At 47.9% G+C, this 19,988-nt stretch overlaps 1 protein-coding gene across 11 annotated transcripts in view; it reads left to right on the top strand.

Moving 5' to 3' along the window:
- The window catches only part of EHMT1 (euchromatic histone lysine methyltransferase 1), a 147,706-nt gene that overhangs the window by 93,236 nt on the left and 34,482 nt on the right, over positions 1-19,988 (top strand). For all 11 annotated transcript variants that reach the window (XM_061603637.1, XM_061603626.1, XM_061603629.1 and 8 more), the window contains 6 exons: positions 1,007-1,138; positions 5,968-6,113; positions 10,073-10,216; positions 14,006-14,232; positions 17,050-17,217; positions 18,921-19,003. In XM_061603637.1, coding sequence (XP_061459621.1) covers positions 1,007-1,138; positions 5,968-6,113; positions 10,073-10,216; positions 14,006-14,232; positions 17,050-17,217; positions 18,921-19,003 — 900 coding nt within the window. The remainder of the gene's footprint in view (positions 1-1,006; positions 1,139-5,967; positions 6,114-10,072; positions 10,217-14,005; positions 14,233-17,049; positions 17,218-18,920; positions 19,004-19,988) is intronic.

Raw genomic sequence — 19,988 nt, 5'->3', positions numbered from 1 at the left:
TTAAGGGGATGGATGGAAGAGGTAGCATTTCCCACGGATGAGGAGCAAGATCTCACGGGGATGCCTTCCTGCTTACGAAAAAGTTCTGCAAGCCTGCTTCAATTGGTCTCTTGCAGTTGCCCCAGAGCTTAGGAAGACCAGTTTGGCCACTGGGAGTGTGATTGGCCACCCTTAAGTCCCTTGGAGCATTTCTCTATCATCGCTTCTTGGATATGGGCAGAGTGATTTAAGGAGAAGGAAGTGGCTAAAAACCTGGAAGGCTAACAGTTGGCTCTACATCAGTGCCTTCGCTGACATTGTGCTTTGTTGGAGGGAGGTGAGCTGAAGTATTTGGGGGGAAGAGAAAGAGACTCTGTGTGTGTGTGCGTGTGTGCGCACACGTGTGTCTTTTGGAAGGAACAAATGGAAAAAAGGCATGAACTAAATCCCTACTAGAGGTCCACACATTAATTTTCATTAGTGGGCCCTGTTTTGCTTGTTGAGAGGCTGCACTATTGGTGCTTAATGGTCCTTTTCCTTTTTTGCAGTGAGCCACAGATGTCCCCTGTCCCCTTCATCTCGTTTCTCTTCCTTTTTAAACATTGCTGGGTTCTAAAGGCCTCTTTGCATCAGGGTAGGGTGAGTCAAGAGGCGAGCCCAGGTCCTTGTTCCTTCCTGTTCTCCATCTCTGTTCCTGCCGCTAATGCAGTACAGCAGCAGACAGATGTGTCTGAAAAGGGAGGACCTCTCTCTGGTGGCTAGCACCTTTAAAAAGGAAAAAAACTGTGGAAGAGGAGGGAAAATCTGCCTGATCCAGGCAGAGAGAAGGAAGTAGGGCTCAAAGATCAGTTGGCCCAGCTGTTGCGTTTCAATGATTCTATCTGCATCTGTATTTGCTAGAGATCCATCAGCGTGTAGCCTGCATGCTGTCTGCTAGAGATGAATGTGGCCTTTAAGAGAGGGAGACACACATGCATAGTCCTTTTTCCCCCTTTGCTATATAAATATGTGTATATTTTAAACCTAGGTTCGGAAGCCTATAAGCCGTCTTTGGGGAACGGAGAAGAAGGCAGGCTGGAGAACAACATGGAGTACACAGAAGTGTCTCTGGATTCCTTGGATCTCCGAGTAAAGGGAATTCTATCTTCGCAATCAGAAGGTGAGTGTCAGCTTTCTAAATATGGCCATGTACCATTTTGGCTCTTTGTTTCCTTGGATTTCATTTCTCTGTATTAAGATGATGCCCCCTGGTGGCTGCTAATCGGAGAATGAGAAGAGGCCAAAAAAGCATATGTGTAAATGGATCAAATGGAGAGAGACCAGCAGAAGCAGAGAGCGGCTGGCTCTCCTTTGACCCAGGAGTGTGTCTTGGGCAGTGGATCACCCAGGAAATAAAGCTGTTGATGCATTTGCCTGATGGGAATATCCTGGAGAGCACTGAGGCTTTGCAACATTTTCTGGATGCAGTTGTGTCCCAAGACATTTGACTAATCCTTGTGGTTTTGTCCACTCAGTTGTGTCTTGTGTTTTTTTCCCCGCCTTCCCCCTTGCCAAGAAAAAAAACCCCCTGTTCTTTAATGCTCCTCCCTGTTCTCAAGCAGAGACGCATGTGATCAAATTCCACAAGGGCTTCTTTAGGCAAGTAGAAGGTGACACACAGCTGACACGTGCTTAGAGGATCGCTCTGTAGAGCAGATGGGAGACTTCTGGCAGTCTGGCTGGGGTGTCGCTGAGCCGCTTGCTCACGGCTGCCTATGATCCAGCCTTTTTATCTGGACTGCAGCCATGTCGTTCCAGCACCGCCCTGGCAGAACTTCGTGGCCTTGTGCCAACAAGGGCCAAAGCTGTGCCTCAGAGCACCTGCTTTGGACCAATGGAGTGATGCTGTATAAAGCAAGCTTGCTGTGTGCCAGAGGGTAGGACCTGAATCAACAGGTTCAAATTACAAATAAACCGCTCTGGCAGATGAGAACACGCTTGCCGGGTTTCATGGAAGGTCTCCGGTGCAGTGGTCTCAGAGCACCTGTTTCGCATACAAGAAGGTCCCAGGTTCAGTTCCTAGCATCTCCAGGTAGGGCCAGGATAGACCCCTGTTGAAAACCTAGAGAAACCTGCTGTCATTCGGTATAGATAACAGTAAGCTTAGATGGACCTAAGGGTATCAGGCAGCTTCCTATGTTCCTAAAAACTCAAGATTGGGCGCAGAATTCACCCTTTCGCTTCCTGAGTTATTCCGTTAGTGCTGACACTCACCACTCATTCATCTGGCTAGGCTGCTGCAGACAGAGCCAATGCTAATGATGTGCGCTCCGCTATGCCTTTATACTTGCAAAAAGTGATTCAGGGGAATCTTCCTTCTCCTTCTCCTTCTCCTCCTCCCACTCCCCCGTGGCTTTTACCTCTGGAGAGAAGCTTGATGAGACAAAGAGCATTGATTTCAAGAGAGATGCTGGCACCAACACTGCAACCAGCACATTGATTTCAAGTGGCAGCTGTTGAAAATCTGCTCCAGGAAACGATGGATCGGTTGAACCTTTTTTTTTTATTTTTACGCAGCCTTGGTTTCTGAATCATCTGGCTGTAAACATAAGAGTCTAACAGTAAATCTAGTTCTGCTTAGGAAAGAAAGAAAGAACATCAGAAGAGCCCTGATGTATCAGGGCAGAGGTTCAGCATCCTGTTCTCATAGTGACCAACCAGATGCCTCTGGGAAACCCGCAAGCAGGACCTCTCAAGCTGGCATAGGGAAATTCTGCCTGTGTGTTCAGCAGCCCTTGCGTTACGAGAGCGTAGAACTGAATCATAAGGTTTATTTTTATGGTGAAGGTGCAGCGCCTACAGGGAAGGGCTGTAATTAAGTAACTCAGTGGTAGACCATCTGCTTTGCATGCAGAAAGTCCCAGGGTCATTCGCCGGTGTCTCTGGGTAGGACTGGGAAGGCCCCATCTGAAACCTTGGAGAGCCTCTGCCAGTCAGACTCAGTATAAGGCAACGTCGGATATAGCTTGTAAACCTGCAGCCAGGGCCTGAACACAACAGCACTCTCCCAGCTTATGCTTCCCAGAAACTGCCTCCGCTATTGGAGGTAGAATGTAGCCTACGTGATTAATAGCCACTGACAGCCTTATCCTCCATGTATTTGTCTAACCCGTCTACGTTGGTGGCCATCTCTCCATCTTGTGGGAGCGTATTCAATAGCTTGAACGATGTACTGGGGGGAGAAGTCTCACCTTCCCCATTGGACTGCTTCAGGTGTCCGAAATTCAGTTGAGATAAGCTAGAGTTTGGAAGACTGCGGAGACTTAAGTGGGCATTCTCAGTGGCGGCCCCCACTCTCTGGAACTCCCTCCCGTTCGATCTTCGCCATGCCCCTTCCCTAGATACATTTCGCCGAGCCTTAAAAACATGGCTCTTTGGACAGGCCTTTGGGGTCCCCGGGGTGGGCTAATTTCTTTATATTGTTTTAAAATTGTCTATTGATGGCCCTGTACTGCCGCTTTTTAAAATGGTTATTGTTGACTGCATTGTATTTTATTATGTATTGTATTATTATGTATTGTTGAATTTAATGTTGTACGTCGCCTAGAGTGGTTTCGGCCAGATAGGCGACACAAAAATTAAATTTATTATTATTATTATTATTATTATTATTATTATTATTATTATTATTATTATTATTATTATTATTATATTGTGGGACTTGGACGACTGGACATCTTGCTGCCGCCCTCTCCCCTGCCCCCCAGCCTGGCATCTTCGGGTAGGGCTGAGAGAGAATCCTGCCTGAAACCAAGAAGCCACTGCTGGTTAGCCTAAACAATAACGAGCTAGATGGACCTATGATCTGACTCGGTATAAGGCAGCTTCCTGTGTTCAGACCGGATCTTTTTCAGACGCATGGTGTCTTTATCCTGTTGTTAATGTATTTTTTTTAAAAATTCTTTTAAAGCCAGACTTCTTTTAAAAAAAACAAATCGAAATGTTGCTGGGGTGGGGGAAGGAATCGCTACTATGGCCTGCTGATGAGCTCCCTGCAAAGCTGATGGGGAGGCGGTGGCTTCAGGATTGTTGCAATTGGCACACCGCAAGGAAACCTGGAAGCACCAGTTGCTTCTGGTTTTTTTGTTCTTGTATGCCTGCTCGCGTAGAAGTGAGGGTGAATCCACGCAGGGGTTGGATGGAGGCCACCCTCTACATCCACACATCCGGGTGCGGCAGAGCTTGGAGGAGTGAGGCAACAGGGAGGTTAGCGCAGTGCAAACGCATGGGTAAGAGTCCCAGATTGGCTGCGCCAGTGGCTTTGCACTGCGCCAACCTCCCTGCCGCCTTTCCCTCGTGATGAAGCAACAACAGCCCACCTGCTGGAAAGCTAGTATTGTGGCCCCGCCTCACCCAGTGAGTTCCTTCTGTGTACATCGTGCACTATCAGTCTTTTCCCCAACAGACCGCACACATTTTTCAGATTCCAGCTTCAGGCTGCCTTTTTGCATTTGTGCATTGCTGAAAGACAAGTGCATTTGATGTTCTCTGAATACCTTGCCTTTCTTCCCTACGAAACTCAACGGGATGCAAGCTGTTCACCACCCAGGTGCTGACCATATCCAGAAGCATCTCTGTGCTTAGTTTTATGTCCTTTCCATCCTGTCTGATATGCAGTGGGAGGGAGTTCCAAAGGCTAGGTGCTGTTACACTAAAGGCCTCATTTTAATACTGTGTGGAAGGGGCTTCTGGGTAAGGACTGCCACCATAATCCTCTACATACCCAACCAGCTGCTGCTTTCTGCAGCAAATGGCATCCTACAGACACCATCCTATCATGAGGTCACTTCCACATGATATCAGCATCAGGCCTTTAGTGTGGCAGCACTTACCCTTTTGGAACTCCCTCCCACTGAATATCAGATGGACACCTTCTCTGCTGTCGTTTCAGGGTCTGCTAAAGATGTTCCTCTTTCAAGAAGCCTTGTAAAATCTTTATCGCAATTGGTGTCTGTTTGGGATTGGAATTTCTATCTATATAAAAATCTAAGCATCACGCTGCAGTTTACCGCAACACAGACAGGTGGCACTGTAAACTGCAGTGTGAACACTCCCCCCGCCCGTGCACACCACTTGCACTGCCTGCCATCATCCGCCTCAGCAAGCAGGCAAAGCAGCAGCCTGGCCAGGGATAGGGAAGCAGCAGGCCAGCCAGCACAGCAGCTGCATAATTTGTTAATGGGAGGCAGCAGGATGAGGTGGGTGGGCAGGAGGTTGGTCTATAGCCTAGCTGCGCTTGTGCTTGCACTGGTGGAAGAACAGGCGAGGCAAGTGGATTGGCAAGGAGAGTGGGGGTGCCTGGGTGGTGGTAGGGGTTGGCAAGGGGGGGGTTGCCTGGGTGGTGGTGGGGAGAGTTGGAGTTGGGTGGTGAGCAAAGGGGCAGAGCTGCCCCCCCAGTATTTCGTATAAACTGTTTTAATAAGTTTACTGTTACTGTTAAAAAAAACCTGTTTTTATATTTATAGTTTTTTCTTCCAAAAATATTTTATATATGCAGTTGCTTTAACTGTTTTTATATATGTAATTCTTTTATATATGATGCTATATTGCAAATCGCTTTGGGATGCCTCATGGGAAGCCATTCATAAATAAAGATGATTATGATAATAACCTGCAAAATTGAGGTGCAAATCTCCTTTGTATGCACCTCCATTGTATGGGGCTGTCAGAATGTCAGACATTCCACACAGCCTTGCCAAACAGAGGAGTTACCAGCCCACCCTTTTGGCAGCCTGATTTGCAGCCAAAATGAAGGAGCCCTCTTTGTAAAGAGCTTTGCTGCCCATTTGGGGTCTTTTTTACTTCTCGCAGGCAACTAGGCCAGTGGCTGTTTACAAGCACGCATTGCCATTATGCTGTGGCTTCTGTCTTGTATCTGTTTCCTTATATTGAGCAGAAGAGTCGAGTGGCTTGCTTACATCCCTTTTCGTTGTTACTTTTTCCCTGCAGGTCTTTCCAGTGGCCCTGGAGCGACGGAAGCAGACGGTCTTCAGGAAGCGCCTCTCTGTAGCTGTCGAATGGAAACTCCCAAAAGCCGAGAGATCACCACACTCGCTAACAACCAGTGCATGGCGACGGAAAGCGTGGACAAGGAGGTAGCGTTATCCTTTTCTCTCTCTTTTTGGCTGTTACTCATTATAGTTGGCATTTAGTGCCCTCTCTTCAAGTGCCATCTCTGCTTGGCAAGAAACTTGGTTGGCATTTCCTATAAAGCTATGTGCTTCGAAATAGCTGTGAAGCTTGCCCCATGCAGATGTGAAAGTGGCTCCCTCATGGAGGTTCTTCCCTGGCTCACGTTCCTCCATGGGAGGTTCTTCTCTGGCGAAGCATGCCTCGCAGCCACAAGGACCAGGAGTGGGGAGATCCCAGGCACAGAATAAATGCCGTCTGGTTCCAGTCAGTGTGGATGGGGAAAGGGTGTGGAGGAAAGGTAACCATTATTGGGATGGAAACAATCCATAAGAACATAAAAAGAACCAAAGGTCTAACTAGTCCAGCAACTTGTTACCCACAGCGGCCAAACCAATACTTCTTTGGAAGCAGGACATGAGGGGCTGTAGCCCTCTCCCACTCTTGCTCCTTAGCAACATAAACGCCTGGCTGCTGAATCAGGCCAAAGACCCATCTAGTCCAGCATCCTGTTCTCACAGTGGCCAACCAGAGGCCTATGGGAAGCCTGCAAGCAGGATCTTAGAGCAAGAGCACTCTCCCCACTTGTGATTCTCAGCAACTGGAGTTCAGAGGTATACTGTCTCCGACAGTGGAGGTAGAACATAGCCATTGTGGCTAGTAGCCATTGTTACCCTACTCCTCCATGAATTTGTCTAAATCCTTCTTAAAGCCATCCAAGTTGGTGGCCATTACTACATCCAGTTTGGCTGTGTGATGATGCCGTAAGGCCAAGTCAGAGGGAGAGTAGGAGACTTCACCCTAACTCTGAACAAGCATCTCTGCAATGCTGTTTGGCTAGTAAGAAAGTCAGGCGAGCCCTGCTGGATCAGGCCAAAGGCCCATCTAGTCCAGCGTCTTGTTCTCACAGTGGCCAGCTGGATGCTCCAATGGGAAGTCCTCAAGCAGGACCTGAGTTGCAACAAGGTTCTCCCTGCTTGTGATTCCCAGCAACTGGTTTCAGAGGCAAACGGCCTCCGACAGTGGAGGTAGAACAAGCCATTGTGGCTAGTAGCCACCAATAGCTTTATCCTCCATGGGTTAGTCTAATCCTCTTTTACAACCATCCAAGTCAGTGGCCATCACTGCCTCTTGTGGGGAGCAAATTCCACAGTTCAGCTGCAGCAAAACTGACCAGAGGAAAGAAGAGTGCAGGATGGAGATGGGCAAAGCAGCAGAGAGAGAATGGGGAAAGGAAGTTGCAGGATCTTAGATGTACACAGGAAACTCCCTCATACTAAGTCAGATCCATCTAGTTCAGCCTTTCCCAACTAGTGGGCCACCAGATGTTGCTGGACCGCAATTCCCATTTTTTCTGACCATTGGCAATGCTGGCTGAGGCTGATGGGAGTTGTGTTCCAACAACATCTGGTAGCCCACTAGTTGGGAAAGGCTGGTCTAGTTCCATATTGTCAGCACTGACTGGCAGCGGCTCTCCAGCGTGTCAGGCAAGGAGTCTTTCCTAGCCTTACCTGGAGATGTCGGGGATTGAACCTGGCACCTTCCACATGCTTTACCGCTGGGCTTCAGCCCATCCCCAAGCAAACAGCCGGTTTACTAGTGTGAAGAAAAGAGGACTCTCCTACGAAAACATGGCAAACTCTCAGTCTGCTCTTACCAGCCTGAGTCCCACTCTTTGTTGGAACTGATTGCTGTCTCATTTTAAAAAATAAGCTCTCACATTTCATATATGGGCGCACAAGCAAACCACAATAAAGTAAGTCAGGGGTGTACAACTGAGGGAATGCGGAGGCTTTGGTTTCTTCTAATTATTGCAGCCCAACGTGTCCATAAATATGTTTTGCTTTTCAAAAAATTCTCTGGTGAATGAATGGGTTTTGCACACAGATAGTCTCCCCGACTTGCAGCTCTTGCATATGCAACATAATCTGCTGGTGTCTGCCACCTTCTTGTCTGTCTTTCTCTCCCTCCCTTTTCCTGCTGCTGCCTCTACTGAGCTCCCTCTATTTTATCCCGCTGCCACCGGCTGTTCTGTAGCCCAGTAAAGTTCTCTAATGCTGCTGCAGACTCCATAAGCCAGCCAGCCGCTGCTGATGCCACCCCGTTGTTTTTCAATTAGCCACTGCTAGGATACCCGAGCTCTTACGAGTGCCTGTGGTCAGGAGAGGTAACTGGCAGATGCTTCTCCTGGAGCTTGCATGGCGCCTCCTTGGATTGATAAGCAGGGTCAAAAGAGGCAGGCTGGGTGCTTTTTTGGATCAGTGGTTTCTGCGTTTGGGAAAGAAGGGTGGCTGTGTTTTAGCTCCACTGTGGAGACAGTACGCCTCTGAATACTGAATTGCTGGGAATCACTTTTGGGCTTTTCCCAGAAGCATCTGGTTGGTCGCTGTGAGACTCTGGAGCAGCCTTTCCCGACCAGTGTGTTTCAGGATGTTGTTGGACCACAACTCCCATCAGCCTCAGCCAGCATTGCCAATGGCTGAGGCTGATGGGAGTTGTGGTCCAGCAACATCTGGAGGCACACCGGTTGGGAAAGGCTGCTCTGGAGGCTGGTCCATTGGGCAAGTGTGGCACTGCCCCACCAACCTCAGTCTGCCCTCAGCCAGCCCTCACTTGTCATTATTTATTGTTACTATTATTTAATTTATGTCCCTCCCTTTCTCCCAGTAGGAGCTCAGGGCGGCAAACAAAAGCACTAAAGACACTTTAATACATCATAAAAACAGACTTTAAAATGTATTAAAACATTTTTTAAAAAAGCTTTAAAAACATCTTTTTAAAAAAGACAAGGTTTAAAAACATATTAAAAAGCAATTCCAACACAGATGCAGACTGGGATAAGGCCTCTTCTTAAAAGGCTTGTTGAAAGAGGACGGTGTTCAGTAGGCGCCGAAAAGATAACGGAGATTGTGCCTGTCTAATATTTAAGGGGAGGGAATTCCAAAGGGTAGGTGCCACTACAATAAAGGTCTGTTTCCTATGTTGTGCGGAACTGACCTCCTGATAAGATGGTATCTGCAGGAAGCCCTCACCTGCAGAGCACAGTGATCGACTAGATATATAAAGGATAAGACGGTCTTTCAGGTATCCTGGTCCCAAGCTGTATAGGGCTTTGTACACCAAAACTAGAACCCTGGTACCTAATAGGTAGCCAGTGGAATTCTTTCACCAGCGGGGTGACATGTTGGCGATACCCTGCCCCAGTGAGCAGTCTCTCTGCTACATTTGCACCAGCTGCAGCTTCCGGACCAACCTCAAGGGTAGCCCCACATAAAGCGCATTACAGTAATCCAGGCTGGAGGTTACCAGCACATGGAGAACAGTGGTCAGCTATCCCAGTCCAGAAACGCCCGCGGCTGTCTTACCAGCCAAAGTTGGTAAAAGGCACTCCTAGCCACTGAGGTCACCTGAGGATGTATAATGAGAATGTTTGCGGGTGACGTTGCTGTTGTTATCTATCTCGCCCTTCCTGCCAAAGTAGTGCAGGGCAGCAAACTCAAACGATAAAACATCAAAAAACATAGCAGGTTCTCATGGGTGCTGTGGCACCTGTGGGAGCTGCATTGGTGACTCCTGGATGCAACGCACTCTTCTATCCACTGGCTGAGGAAGAAGTGGGGGGTGGCTCCCACTTGGCTTCCTTTTTGTGATTCTGCAGTGGCACGTTTTGCTTTGGTCCTTCAGCCCACATCTGTCAAGAGAGCAGAGCGAGTCGTTCCTTTTGCTGCTGTTAAGCTTCTTGGTATGTGTGTGTCTTTGAAATTGCTGTGAAAGGGCTTGCAAACTCATCCAATGCGGTGTGTGAAATTGCTCTCAATGCACAGCAGCAGATCGTGGCAGAGAAGAGGGATCCCCCCTCCCTCCCTCTCTCTGGTGCACACTCCAAGAATGACATTCTCCCTCCCCCCCTTTCTTCCCCTTCCAGCTAAGCCGGTGCCCAAACCGTGTGCTGAAATACGAGCTGATGCGCCCATCTAACAAGGTCCAGCACTTGGTGCTGTGTGAGGATCACAGAGGGAGGATGGTGAAGCATCAGTGTTGTCCAGGTTGTGGCTTCTTTTGTGCAGCGGTAAGTCTCTCTTTGGGGGCAGTGGGGTGGTTTTTTTTGCATCAGACAGACAGGAGAATGACGGCCTTAGCAGGAAATGGCACCTGCCAGTTTGGTCCCCTTTTTTGCTGAATTAAAAAAAGAATTATCGAAATGCTGGCAAGGTAGAAAGAAGATGCTTGTGGCAGGTGAGGGGAGCCTGCGGCTCTCAAGGTGCTTTTGCACTCCATCTCCCATTGGCTCCAGGCTTCATTGCCGATGTTCAGGAATTATGGGAGTTGTAGTCCAACAGCACCTGGAAGGGCACACCTGCTCTGCAGTATGGGTTTTCAAACTCTCACATCACAGGGAGCCTCCTTTATACCAAGTCAGATTAATGGTCTATCTAGCTCAGCATTGTCTACTCTGACTGGCAGTGGCTCTCCAGGACTTCTGACTGGGGTCTTTCCCCAGCCCTACCTGGAGATGCAAGCAAAGCCTTTTCTCTACCATGAGCTTCATCAGGGCAAGTCTCCCTAAAACACAGGCTCAAAACAGTCCACAATGCAAGTGTCCCTGCAGCATCCTTTCACATTGGGTGTGTGTGTGTGTGTCAGGAGGGGCGCACCCTGGTGCAGGGGTGGGGAACCTGTTGTTGGCCTGCATCTTCTGCCCTAGTGAGATCAAAAGGTTTGTATCCAACTAAGTTCGGTTCAGAGTAGACCCGTTGGAATTAACGTACCTGAGTCAGTCATGTTCATACATTTCAGAGGGTCTGCCTTGAGTAGGACTAACAATGGATACAATTCCAAAAGGTTTTGTGAAAAATCAAGAACATTGCTGTAAACTGCCCAGAGAGCTTCGACTATGAGGCTGTATATAAATGTAATAAATAAATAAATAAGAACAGATAGCTGAAGATATATAGCCAACTACGTTTCACATAGAGCGGGCGCATTGAAATTAATGGGCCTAAGTGAGCCATGTCCATTAACTGCAATGGGTCCACTCTGAGCAAGACTTGCATGGGATACAACCCTTTGATTCCCAGCACTGACAACTTCGTGACAAAACATAGGGCACACAGCTGCCTCTCCCGCTGGCTGGAGCTGATGCGAGATGGGAATCCAGCAACATCCGGAGAACCACAGCTTCCCTGATCCCTGTCTCCATCCTATTGCATTGATTTGGTGGGCAGGTTGGAAGATACTTAAGAGGAGCCCTGGCAGAACAAACCGAAACATAAGGACCACCTGCTGGATCAGAACAGCATCCTGTTCTCACACTGGCCAACCAGATGTCTATGGGAAGCCCGAAAGCAAGATCCTGAGTGCAACAGTACTCTCCCCACTGGTGATTCCCAACAACTGCTGCATTCAGAGGCTTACTGGCTCCAACAGCGGAGGTAGAACACAGCCATTGCGGCTGCCCATTTGCTACCGGGCCAAGTTCAAGGTTCTAGTTTTGGCGTACAAAGCCCTTCACAGCTCGGGACCAGGATACCTGAAAGACCGCCTTACCCCTTATATACCCAGTCGATCACTGCGCTCTGCAGGTGAGGGCCTCCTTCAGATACCATCTTATCAGGAGGTCTGTTCTGCACAAGATAGGAAACGGACCTTTAGTGTGGCGGCACCTACCCTGTGGAATTCCCTCCCTTGGAATTTTAGGCAGGCGCTATCTCTGCTATCTTTTCGGCGCCTTTTGGAGACTTTTCTTTTTCAACAAGCCTTTTAAGTTGAGAGCTATCCCAGTCTGTGTCTGTGCCAGAATTGTTTAATATGTTTTTTAATAATGTTTTTAACCCTTTTTAAAAAGTTTTTAAAATGTTTTTAACACTGCTGTGTCTTAATAAGAACATAAGAAGAGCCTGCTGGATCAGGCCAGTGGCCCATCTAGTCCAGCATCCTGTTCTCACAGTGGCCAACCAGGTGCCTGGGGGAAGCCCGCAAGCAGGACCCGAGTGCAAGAACACTCTCCCCTCCTGAGGCTTCCGGCAACTGGTTTTCAGAAGCATGCTGCCTCTGACTAGGGTGGCACAGCACAGCCATCACGGCTAGTAGCCGTTGATAGCCCTGTCCTCCATGAATTTGTCTAATCTTCTTTTAAAGCTGTCCAAGCTGGTGGCCATTACTGCATCTTGTGGGAGCAAATTCCATAGTTTAATTATGCGCTGAGTAAAGAAGTACTTCCTTTTGTCTGTCCTGAATCTTCCAACATTCAGCTTCTTTGAATGTCCACGAGTTCTAGTTAAGAAGCAGAAAGCAGAGAGTAGGAATAAACGGACAGTTCTCCGAATGGAGGGCTGTAGAAAGTGGAGTCCCTCAAGGATCGGTATTGGGACCTGTACTTTTCAACTTGTTCATTAATGACCTAGAATTAGGAGTGAGCAGTGAAGTGGCCAAGTTTGCTGATGACACTATATTGTTCAGGGTTGTTAAAACAAAAAGGGATTGTGAAGAGCTCCAAAAAGATCTCTCCAAACTGAGTGAATGGGCGGAAAAATGGCAAATGCAATTCAGTATAAACAAGTGTAAAATTATGCATATTGGAGCAAAAAATCTGAATTTCACATATACGCTCATGGGGTCTGAACTGGCGGTGACCGACCAGGAGAGAGACCTCGGGGTTGTAGTGGACAGCACAATGAAAATGTCGACCCAGTGTGCGGCAGCTGTGAAAAAGGCAAATTCCATGCTAGCGATAATTAGGAAAGGTATTGAAAATAAAACAGCCGATATCATAATGCCGTTGTATAAATCTATGGTGTGGCCGCATTTGGAATACTGTGTACAGTTCTGGTCGCCTCATCTCAAAAAGGATATTATAGAGTTGGAAAAGGTTCAGAAGAGGGCAACCAGAATGATCAAGGGGATGGAGCGACTCCCTTACGAGGAAAGGTTGCAGCATTTGGGGCTTTTTAGTTTAGAGAAAAGGCGGGTCAGAGGAGACATGATAGAAGTGTATAAAATGATGCATGGCATTGAGAAAGTGGATAGAGAAAAGTTCTTCTCCCTCTCTCATAATACTAGAACTCGTGGACATTTTTACGATGTTTTAAAATGTTTTTAGTGCCTCGTTTGCCGCCCTGGGCTCCTCCTGGGAGGAAGGGCGGGATACAAATCAACAATTAAATAAATAAATAAATAAATAAATAAAATAATAATAATAGCAGCCATTCATATCCTTATCTTCCATGAATTCATCTAAACCTCTTTTTAAAGCAATCCAAGCTGGTGGCCATCACTGCCTCCTGTGGGAGCAAATTCCATAGTTTAACTATGCGCTGAGTAAAGAAGTACTTCCTTTTGTCTGTCCTGAATCTTCCAACATTCAGCTTCGTTGGATGTCCACAAGTTTTAGTGTTATGAGAGAGGGAGAAAAAAGTTTGCTCCATCCACTTTCTCCACATGCAGAATTTTATACGCCTCTATCATGTCCCCTCCCAGTCGTTTTTTCTCTAAACGAAAGAGCCCCAAAAGGCTGGCAGTGGCTGCTAGCCACGATGACTGCGTTCTCCCTCCACCGTCGGAGGCAGCTTGCCTTTTAATACCAGTTGCAGGGAATCAGAATTGGGGAGAGGGCTTTTGGATTTCTCATTGGGGCATCTGGTTGGCCACTGTGAGAACAGGATGCTGGACTAAGTGGGCCTTTGGCCTGATCCAGCAGGGCTCTTCTGATGCTCTCCGATTAAAAAACCATAATAAAACAACAATACATTCTAGCACGCAGAAATTAGAAATGTCAGACCAGTCACCAAAGGTGAAGCACCGCTTGAAGATGTGTAACGTGTGAACATTCCTTCTTTGCGTCTCTCTTTTTTTAAATCAGGGCACTTTCATGGAGTGCCAGCCAGAAAGCAGCATTTCCCACCGTTTCCACAAGGATTGTGCCTCCCAGGTCAAAGGCACAAGCTACTGCCCGCACTGCGGGGAAGAGGCCTCCAAGGCCAAAGAAGTGACTGTAGCGAAGGCGGACACCACCTCCACACTTCTGCTGAGCTATGAGCCGAAGAAACCTGGGACTTCAGAGGGGAGGGCAGACACGACGACTGGAAGGTGAGTCCCAGGGTGGCATTGTTGGGCATGCTCCGAGGTCCACCCTGCTAGGAGCCCACTGCTCATCTCCTGGGGGATGGGTGGTGGTGGCGGCGGCGGCTAGCCGTGTTCATCATTGTCCTTGTTGCTTTCTGTTCACCTACGCTTTCCAAGCTAAGGGCAAGAGCAAGGAAGAAGCAATGGCCTCCACTCGCCTTTCCCATCTCCAGTGCAAACAGGGCTCAGAGGGAGAGCAGATGCAAACGGACAGTAGGAACGTAGCAAGCTGCCTTTTGCTGAGTCAGACCATTGGCCCATCTAGCTCAGCAATGTCGACACTGACTGGCAGCGGCTGTCCAGGGTTTCAGGCAGGGAGTCACTCCCAGCCCTACCTGGAGATGCCAGGGATTGAACCTGGGACCTTCTGCTTGCAAGGCCGGTGCTCTGCCACTGAGCTCATGCAGTGACAGTGGCAAGGAGGGCCCCATGAGGGCAGCTTGCCAAATTTATATACTGGGAATGCCTTCAAGTCGATCCCGACTTATGGCAACCATACAAATAGGGTTTTCATGGTAAGTGGTTATTCAGAGGGGGTTTACCATTGCCTTCCTCTGAGGCTGAGAGGCAGTGACTGGCCCAAGGTCACCCAGTGAGCTTCATGGCTATTGGGATTCGAACCCTGTTCTCCCAGGTCATAGTCCAACACTCTACCACTACACCACCCTCCTCAAATCTGGAGGTGACTCTGGCAAGTCCATCCTTACCTCCACCCTGGAAGGCATTCTTTGCATTTGGGAAATAGCAGTGGGTGTGCCCAAATTCCTGTGCTGAGAAGCAGCAGTAGGGATGAAGTAATGTTCCAGTTTAATGAACTTCCCTTTTTGCTGAAAAGCCTATAATAGTCCAACTTATGGTGGCACTGGTGTACATCAGGGGTAGAGCACCCTCCAGGCCTCTCTGTCTGGCCCGAAAACTGCCCAGGCCACGCCCCCTCTCTCTAGGCTACACCCCCTCTCCCCAGGCCATATCCCCTCACTGTCCGGCTCTCATTCTCAGCAGGCATAAAATAGAAAAAAAGTATTTTCCAGACAACTGTTTTGGAGAAAGTATTTTTTAACATGGGTGGGGCTGAATGTGGCCCTCTGAACCTCTGTCTGGCCCTCTGAACTCTTGTAGACCAAACCTCTCACTGCCCCTGCTCTGCACCCTCAAGTGTTTTGCCTTGGTGAAATGTGTCCTTGAGCTGTGATTATGCTTCTTGCTTGTCTTGATAGAAGGACGGGGTGTGTGTGAGTACGTGCGTAGAAACTAGCCTGCTGCACATAGGTAAAATATGCGCTCGTTGCTGCGGCCACTTTTGCCTGTGGCCCCGCCCAACACTGGCATGAGGCCCTCAGAAGGTGTTCAGAAGGGAATGTGGCCCTCAGGGCAAAAATGTGTTCCCACCCCAGGTCTACGTTGTGAATTGCTATGACTTGTCTTGTTGCTCGTGGGAGCTCCAGCTGTACCCAAAAAAAATAAAGGTTGCAACAGCTGACAGCCTTTCACAGAATCTAATCTGGAACTGTGACCTCAAACACCATCCTGCCTCCGGTCATGAAATCTCCGGTAGGATACACTCCGCAGCTGTCTCTCTTGGGATGTACCACTTCATCGTCTAGGAAAGGGGACTGCCTGTTTGAACATCTTCCCACCTACGTTAAAAGCTCCCTTCAGGCCAAACTTAGCAATCCACCGGGAGAAGATTTACATGGGGAGACATGCTAACTTTCTTAAAAAAAAAAAAAAATTATTAACATTTTATGCAACTTACAGAAGTACAAACAACAGACAGGAAACATGGAAAGAGACAAAGCTAGACATTTGGAAATGGGCAAACAGAAGATTAATCATTATCCCAAAGCAGACCTCCATAAATGGCCATGTGCACTGGGAGGATGGCTCCGTATATCATGGGCATTAATAAATTGAACAAAGGGAAACCACACAAGTTCAAATTTGTCTTTCTTGGCTCGACCTTGTGCTTTTCTGATCTGTAACTTTCTGCTGCAAGATTCTTTTTTTCTGATGCAGGGGAAAGGATCCAGGTAAAGCTATTTCCCTGCCTGCAGTCTGAAGTGAAGCAATCCAGCGAAGATTGTATTGTCTGCATTCACTGCCTCTCTGCTAAAGAGAGAGAGGCCATGCTGTAAATAGTGGAAAGGGCTTGGAGAGAGGCGTGACAAAATTAATGTAGCCGTTCCTCAATTAAAATAGGTCTGTTCTGAGTAGGACTAACACTAGATACAACCCACAGGCTTTAAAATGCAAGAAGTTTGCAAATCAGCAGCATCAGAAGTGATTTCAATGCATATTCTCTGAGATACATCCCTAAATGTTTTTCTTAGCTTGATGCAAAATGTGTTTGTGATGTGAGGTTTGCATTTAGCACAGGAAGCTGCCTTACATCAGATCAGACCATCAGTCCATCCAGCTCAGTAACGCATGTTCTGACTGGCAGTGGCTCTGCAGGTTTTCATACAGGGAGTCTCTTCCCAGCCCTACCCGGAGATGCCAGGGATTGAACCAGGAGCCTTCTGCATGTAAAGCAGATGCTCTCCCATTGAGCTACAGCCTATTCTCCTCAAAATACATAGGAAGCTGCCTTATCCGAGTTGGACCATTGGTCCATCTAGCTCAGCGTTGTCTATGCTGACTGGCAGCAGCCCTCCAGGGTTTCAGATGCTAGTCTTTCCCAACCCTCCCTGGGGATTGAACCAGGGACCTTCTGCGTGCAAAGCAGATGCTCTGCTACTGAGCTACGACTCTTAATCCTGTCTCTCTGTTTTTTGGTCACAGTGGGACTGGAGCACAGCTGTCCGAAGAAGGAAGGTCTGAGAGTTCATCTGCCGAGGGGTTCGACTTGGCCGGGACGTCTACCTTCCCCAAGCCTGCCCCAGCTGGTCTGTCCCAGGGGCCAGTTAAAGAAACCTTGGAAAGCGCCTTGATTGCCCTAGATTCAGAAAAGTAAGCATGGGTGGGCGGTGGGCCCAAGAATTGGTCTTGGTCTGCTGACATTAAGCGGGCATGGACCGAATCAGTCTCTTGGCTGCAAAAGCGGGACAATAAGCATGACAAACAAATATTTAAAGAGGAAGAAAAGAATGGGTTGGTCACGCAAGTAGAACTTGCCTCCCTAGGTGGCCTTGGTCAGCCGTCAGTAGGGCTCATTGTGTAATAATGACATGAAAAAGAGCCTTCTCAGTGGTGGCTTCCCATTTGTAGAATGCTTTCCCCAGGGAGGCACACCTGGTGCCATCACTATGTGTTTTCAGGCACCAGGTAAAAACATTTTTATGCATCCGAACCTTTGGAGCTCAATTCTCTGTGGGGATGAGTTGGATCTTGTTTTTTATGTATTTTGTAATTTAGGATGTTTATTGTTATTTTTATATCTGTTCTTTAATGTTTGTAAGTCACTTTGAGTCTCATTTTAATCATCATCATCATCATCATCATCATATAATGCATCAGCCATTCGTGGTGCGTTTGGATTAACATCAGTGTGATACAGTGGAAGAATATCAGACTAGGATCTGGGAGACTTGAGTCCAAATCCCTTCTTGGCCCTAGAGCTTGTTGGGTGACCTTGCCAACCACTGTCTCTGAGCCTAACCTGCTTCAGAGGGTTGCTGTGAGGATAAAAACAAAGGCAGGAGGGGAAGGTGTGAAAGACTTTCCAGCAATACCTCCTGCAGATAACATATCTGGAGGTCCGCTCTGCATAATATAGGAATCGGGCTTTTGGGATGGTGCCATCTACCCTTCGGAGTTCCCTCTCACTAAATAACAGATGGGCGTTGTCTCTGTTGTCTTTTTTGGCACCTGCAGAAGATGTTCCGACAAGCTTTTTTAAAGTAGGACTCTCTTCCCCAGTCTGTGTCTGTTGTTAAGATGTTTTATTGCTTGTTGTTTACCACCCTGGGCCCCTTTGGGAGGAAGGGTGGTATATGCGTATAATAAATAAATAAAATCAACAAATAATATGTGCGCTTCCACAAGAGGCAGTGATGCCCACCAACTTAGGTGACTTTAAAAGATGAGACAAATTCTTGGAGGATAAGGCTATCTATGGCTACTAATCCTGATGGATCTCTTCTCCCTCCGCTGTCAGAGGCAGTATACGTCTATATGCCAGTTGCTGGGAATCACAAGCAGTGAAAGTGCTGTTGCATTCAGGTCCTGTTTGAAGGCTTTCCAGGGGCATCTGTTTGTCCCGTTTGGATGCTTGACTATACAGCTGCTGTCCTGATCCATAAGCTCTTCTTATGTTCTCGAGCCTCAGAAGTCCTACACACACTGACCTCCTCAAGCTTACACTGTCCTTCTCATTTTTGGCCCTAAAAATCTATTAAATATGGGATTGGGATTCTGTAAGCCCCGTGGCGCATCTGTTGCTCAGGGGCGACAGTGGGGAGAGAGCTGTAACCCTCTCATGACCTGCTTCCAAAGAAGCACCCTTTTGGCTGCCGTGAGAATCAAGATGCTGCTGTACCTGGGCGTTTGGCCTGATCAAGTAGGGATCCAGCACACTTGCACTCAGTTCCTGCTTGCGGGCTTCCCGTAGGCATCTGTTTGGCCACTGTGAGAACAGGGTGTTGGGTTGGATCCACCAGGGCTGCTCTTACGCACTTATGTTCTTAGTTGGTAATAACCATGTTCTTTGACAGACCGAAGAAATTACGGTTTCACTCAAAGCAGCTTTACTTCTCTGCCAGACAAGGGGAGCTGCAGAAGGTTCTTCTTATGCTGGGTGAGTTGTCTCTGTCTGTCTGTCTCCTCCTTTTATCGACTGATAGCAACATGTTGGAGGGATATTTAAGTCCTACTAGGACGTAGCCCTGATTGATGCTAAAGCATCTGTGGCAGAAACTGTTGCACTTTGCAAGAGAGTGTTTGAGCCAAGGCCCCACCTGGCAGCTCATTGAAATGACTGTTAAACTGCCTTTACCTTAACTGAAACTCTCTCAAGTATTCAGATCAGAGCAAGAGTTAACAAAGAAGGGGGAATCCACACTTGTAACTTGTTTTCCCTGGGTGATGGTCCCTTTTCTCTCCCCCATCTTGTTAGGCCTTGTAAGCAATCTCTTAAGGGAATCTACTTTGCAATATAAGAGAGCCAGTGTGGTGTAATGGTTAGAGTGTTGGACTGCGACCTGGGAGACCAGGGTTTGAATCCCCACACAGCCATGAAGCTCACTGGGCGACCTTGGGCCAGTCACTGCCTCTCAGCCTCAGAGGAAGGCAATGGTAAATACCGCTTACCATGAAAACCCTATTCATAGGGTCGCCATAACTCAGGATCGACGAACACAGTCCACTTCCATTTTCCATAGCAACATAGGAAGCTGCCTTACATTGAGTCCATCTTGGTCCATCTAGCTCAGTATTGTCTGCCCTGACTGACAACGGCTCTCAGGGGTTTCAGATAGGGCTCTCTCCCATTCCTACCTAGAGATGCTGGGGATTGAACCCGGGACCTTCTGTATGCAAAGCAGATGCTCTGCCACTGAACTATGGCCCACCTCAATATAGAAATGGGGGACCATGGAAGAGGAATATACAAGCATTGCCAGAGGCCCTGGTGAATTACGTGCTTGCAGAAGGCTTGTTGCTTCATGTTGATGGTACTGAATCTCTTGTTTCCTCTCTATTATGCCGAGCATAAATTCCAGCTCTTCCATTAAAAAAAAAAATTAAAAAAAATGAAAAACAACAAAGGAATTCTGGTCCTGCCC

This window comes from Rhineura floridana, chromosome 20 (assembly GCF_030035675.1).
Source record: "Rhineura floridana isolate rRhiFlo1 chromosome 20, rRhiFlo1.hap2, whole genome shotgun sequence".
NCBI lineage: Eukaryota > Metazoa > Chordata > Lepidosauria > Squamata > Rhineuridae > Rhineura > Rhineura floridana.
Note: the sequence above shows the minus strand (reverse complement) of the source record. Positions and strands in the feature narration are given on the sequence as shown.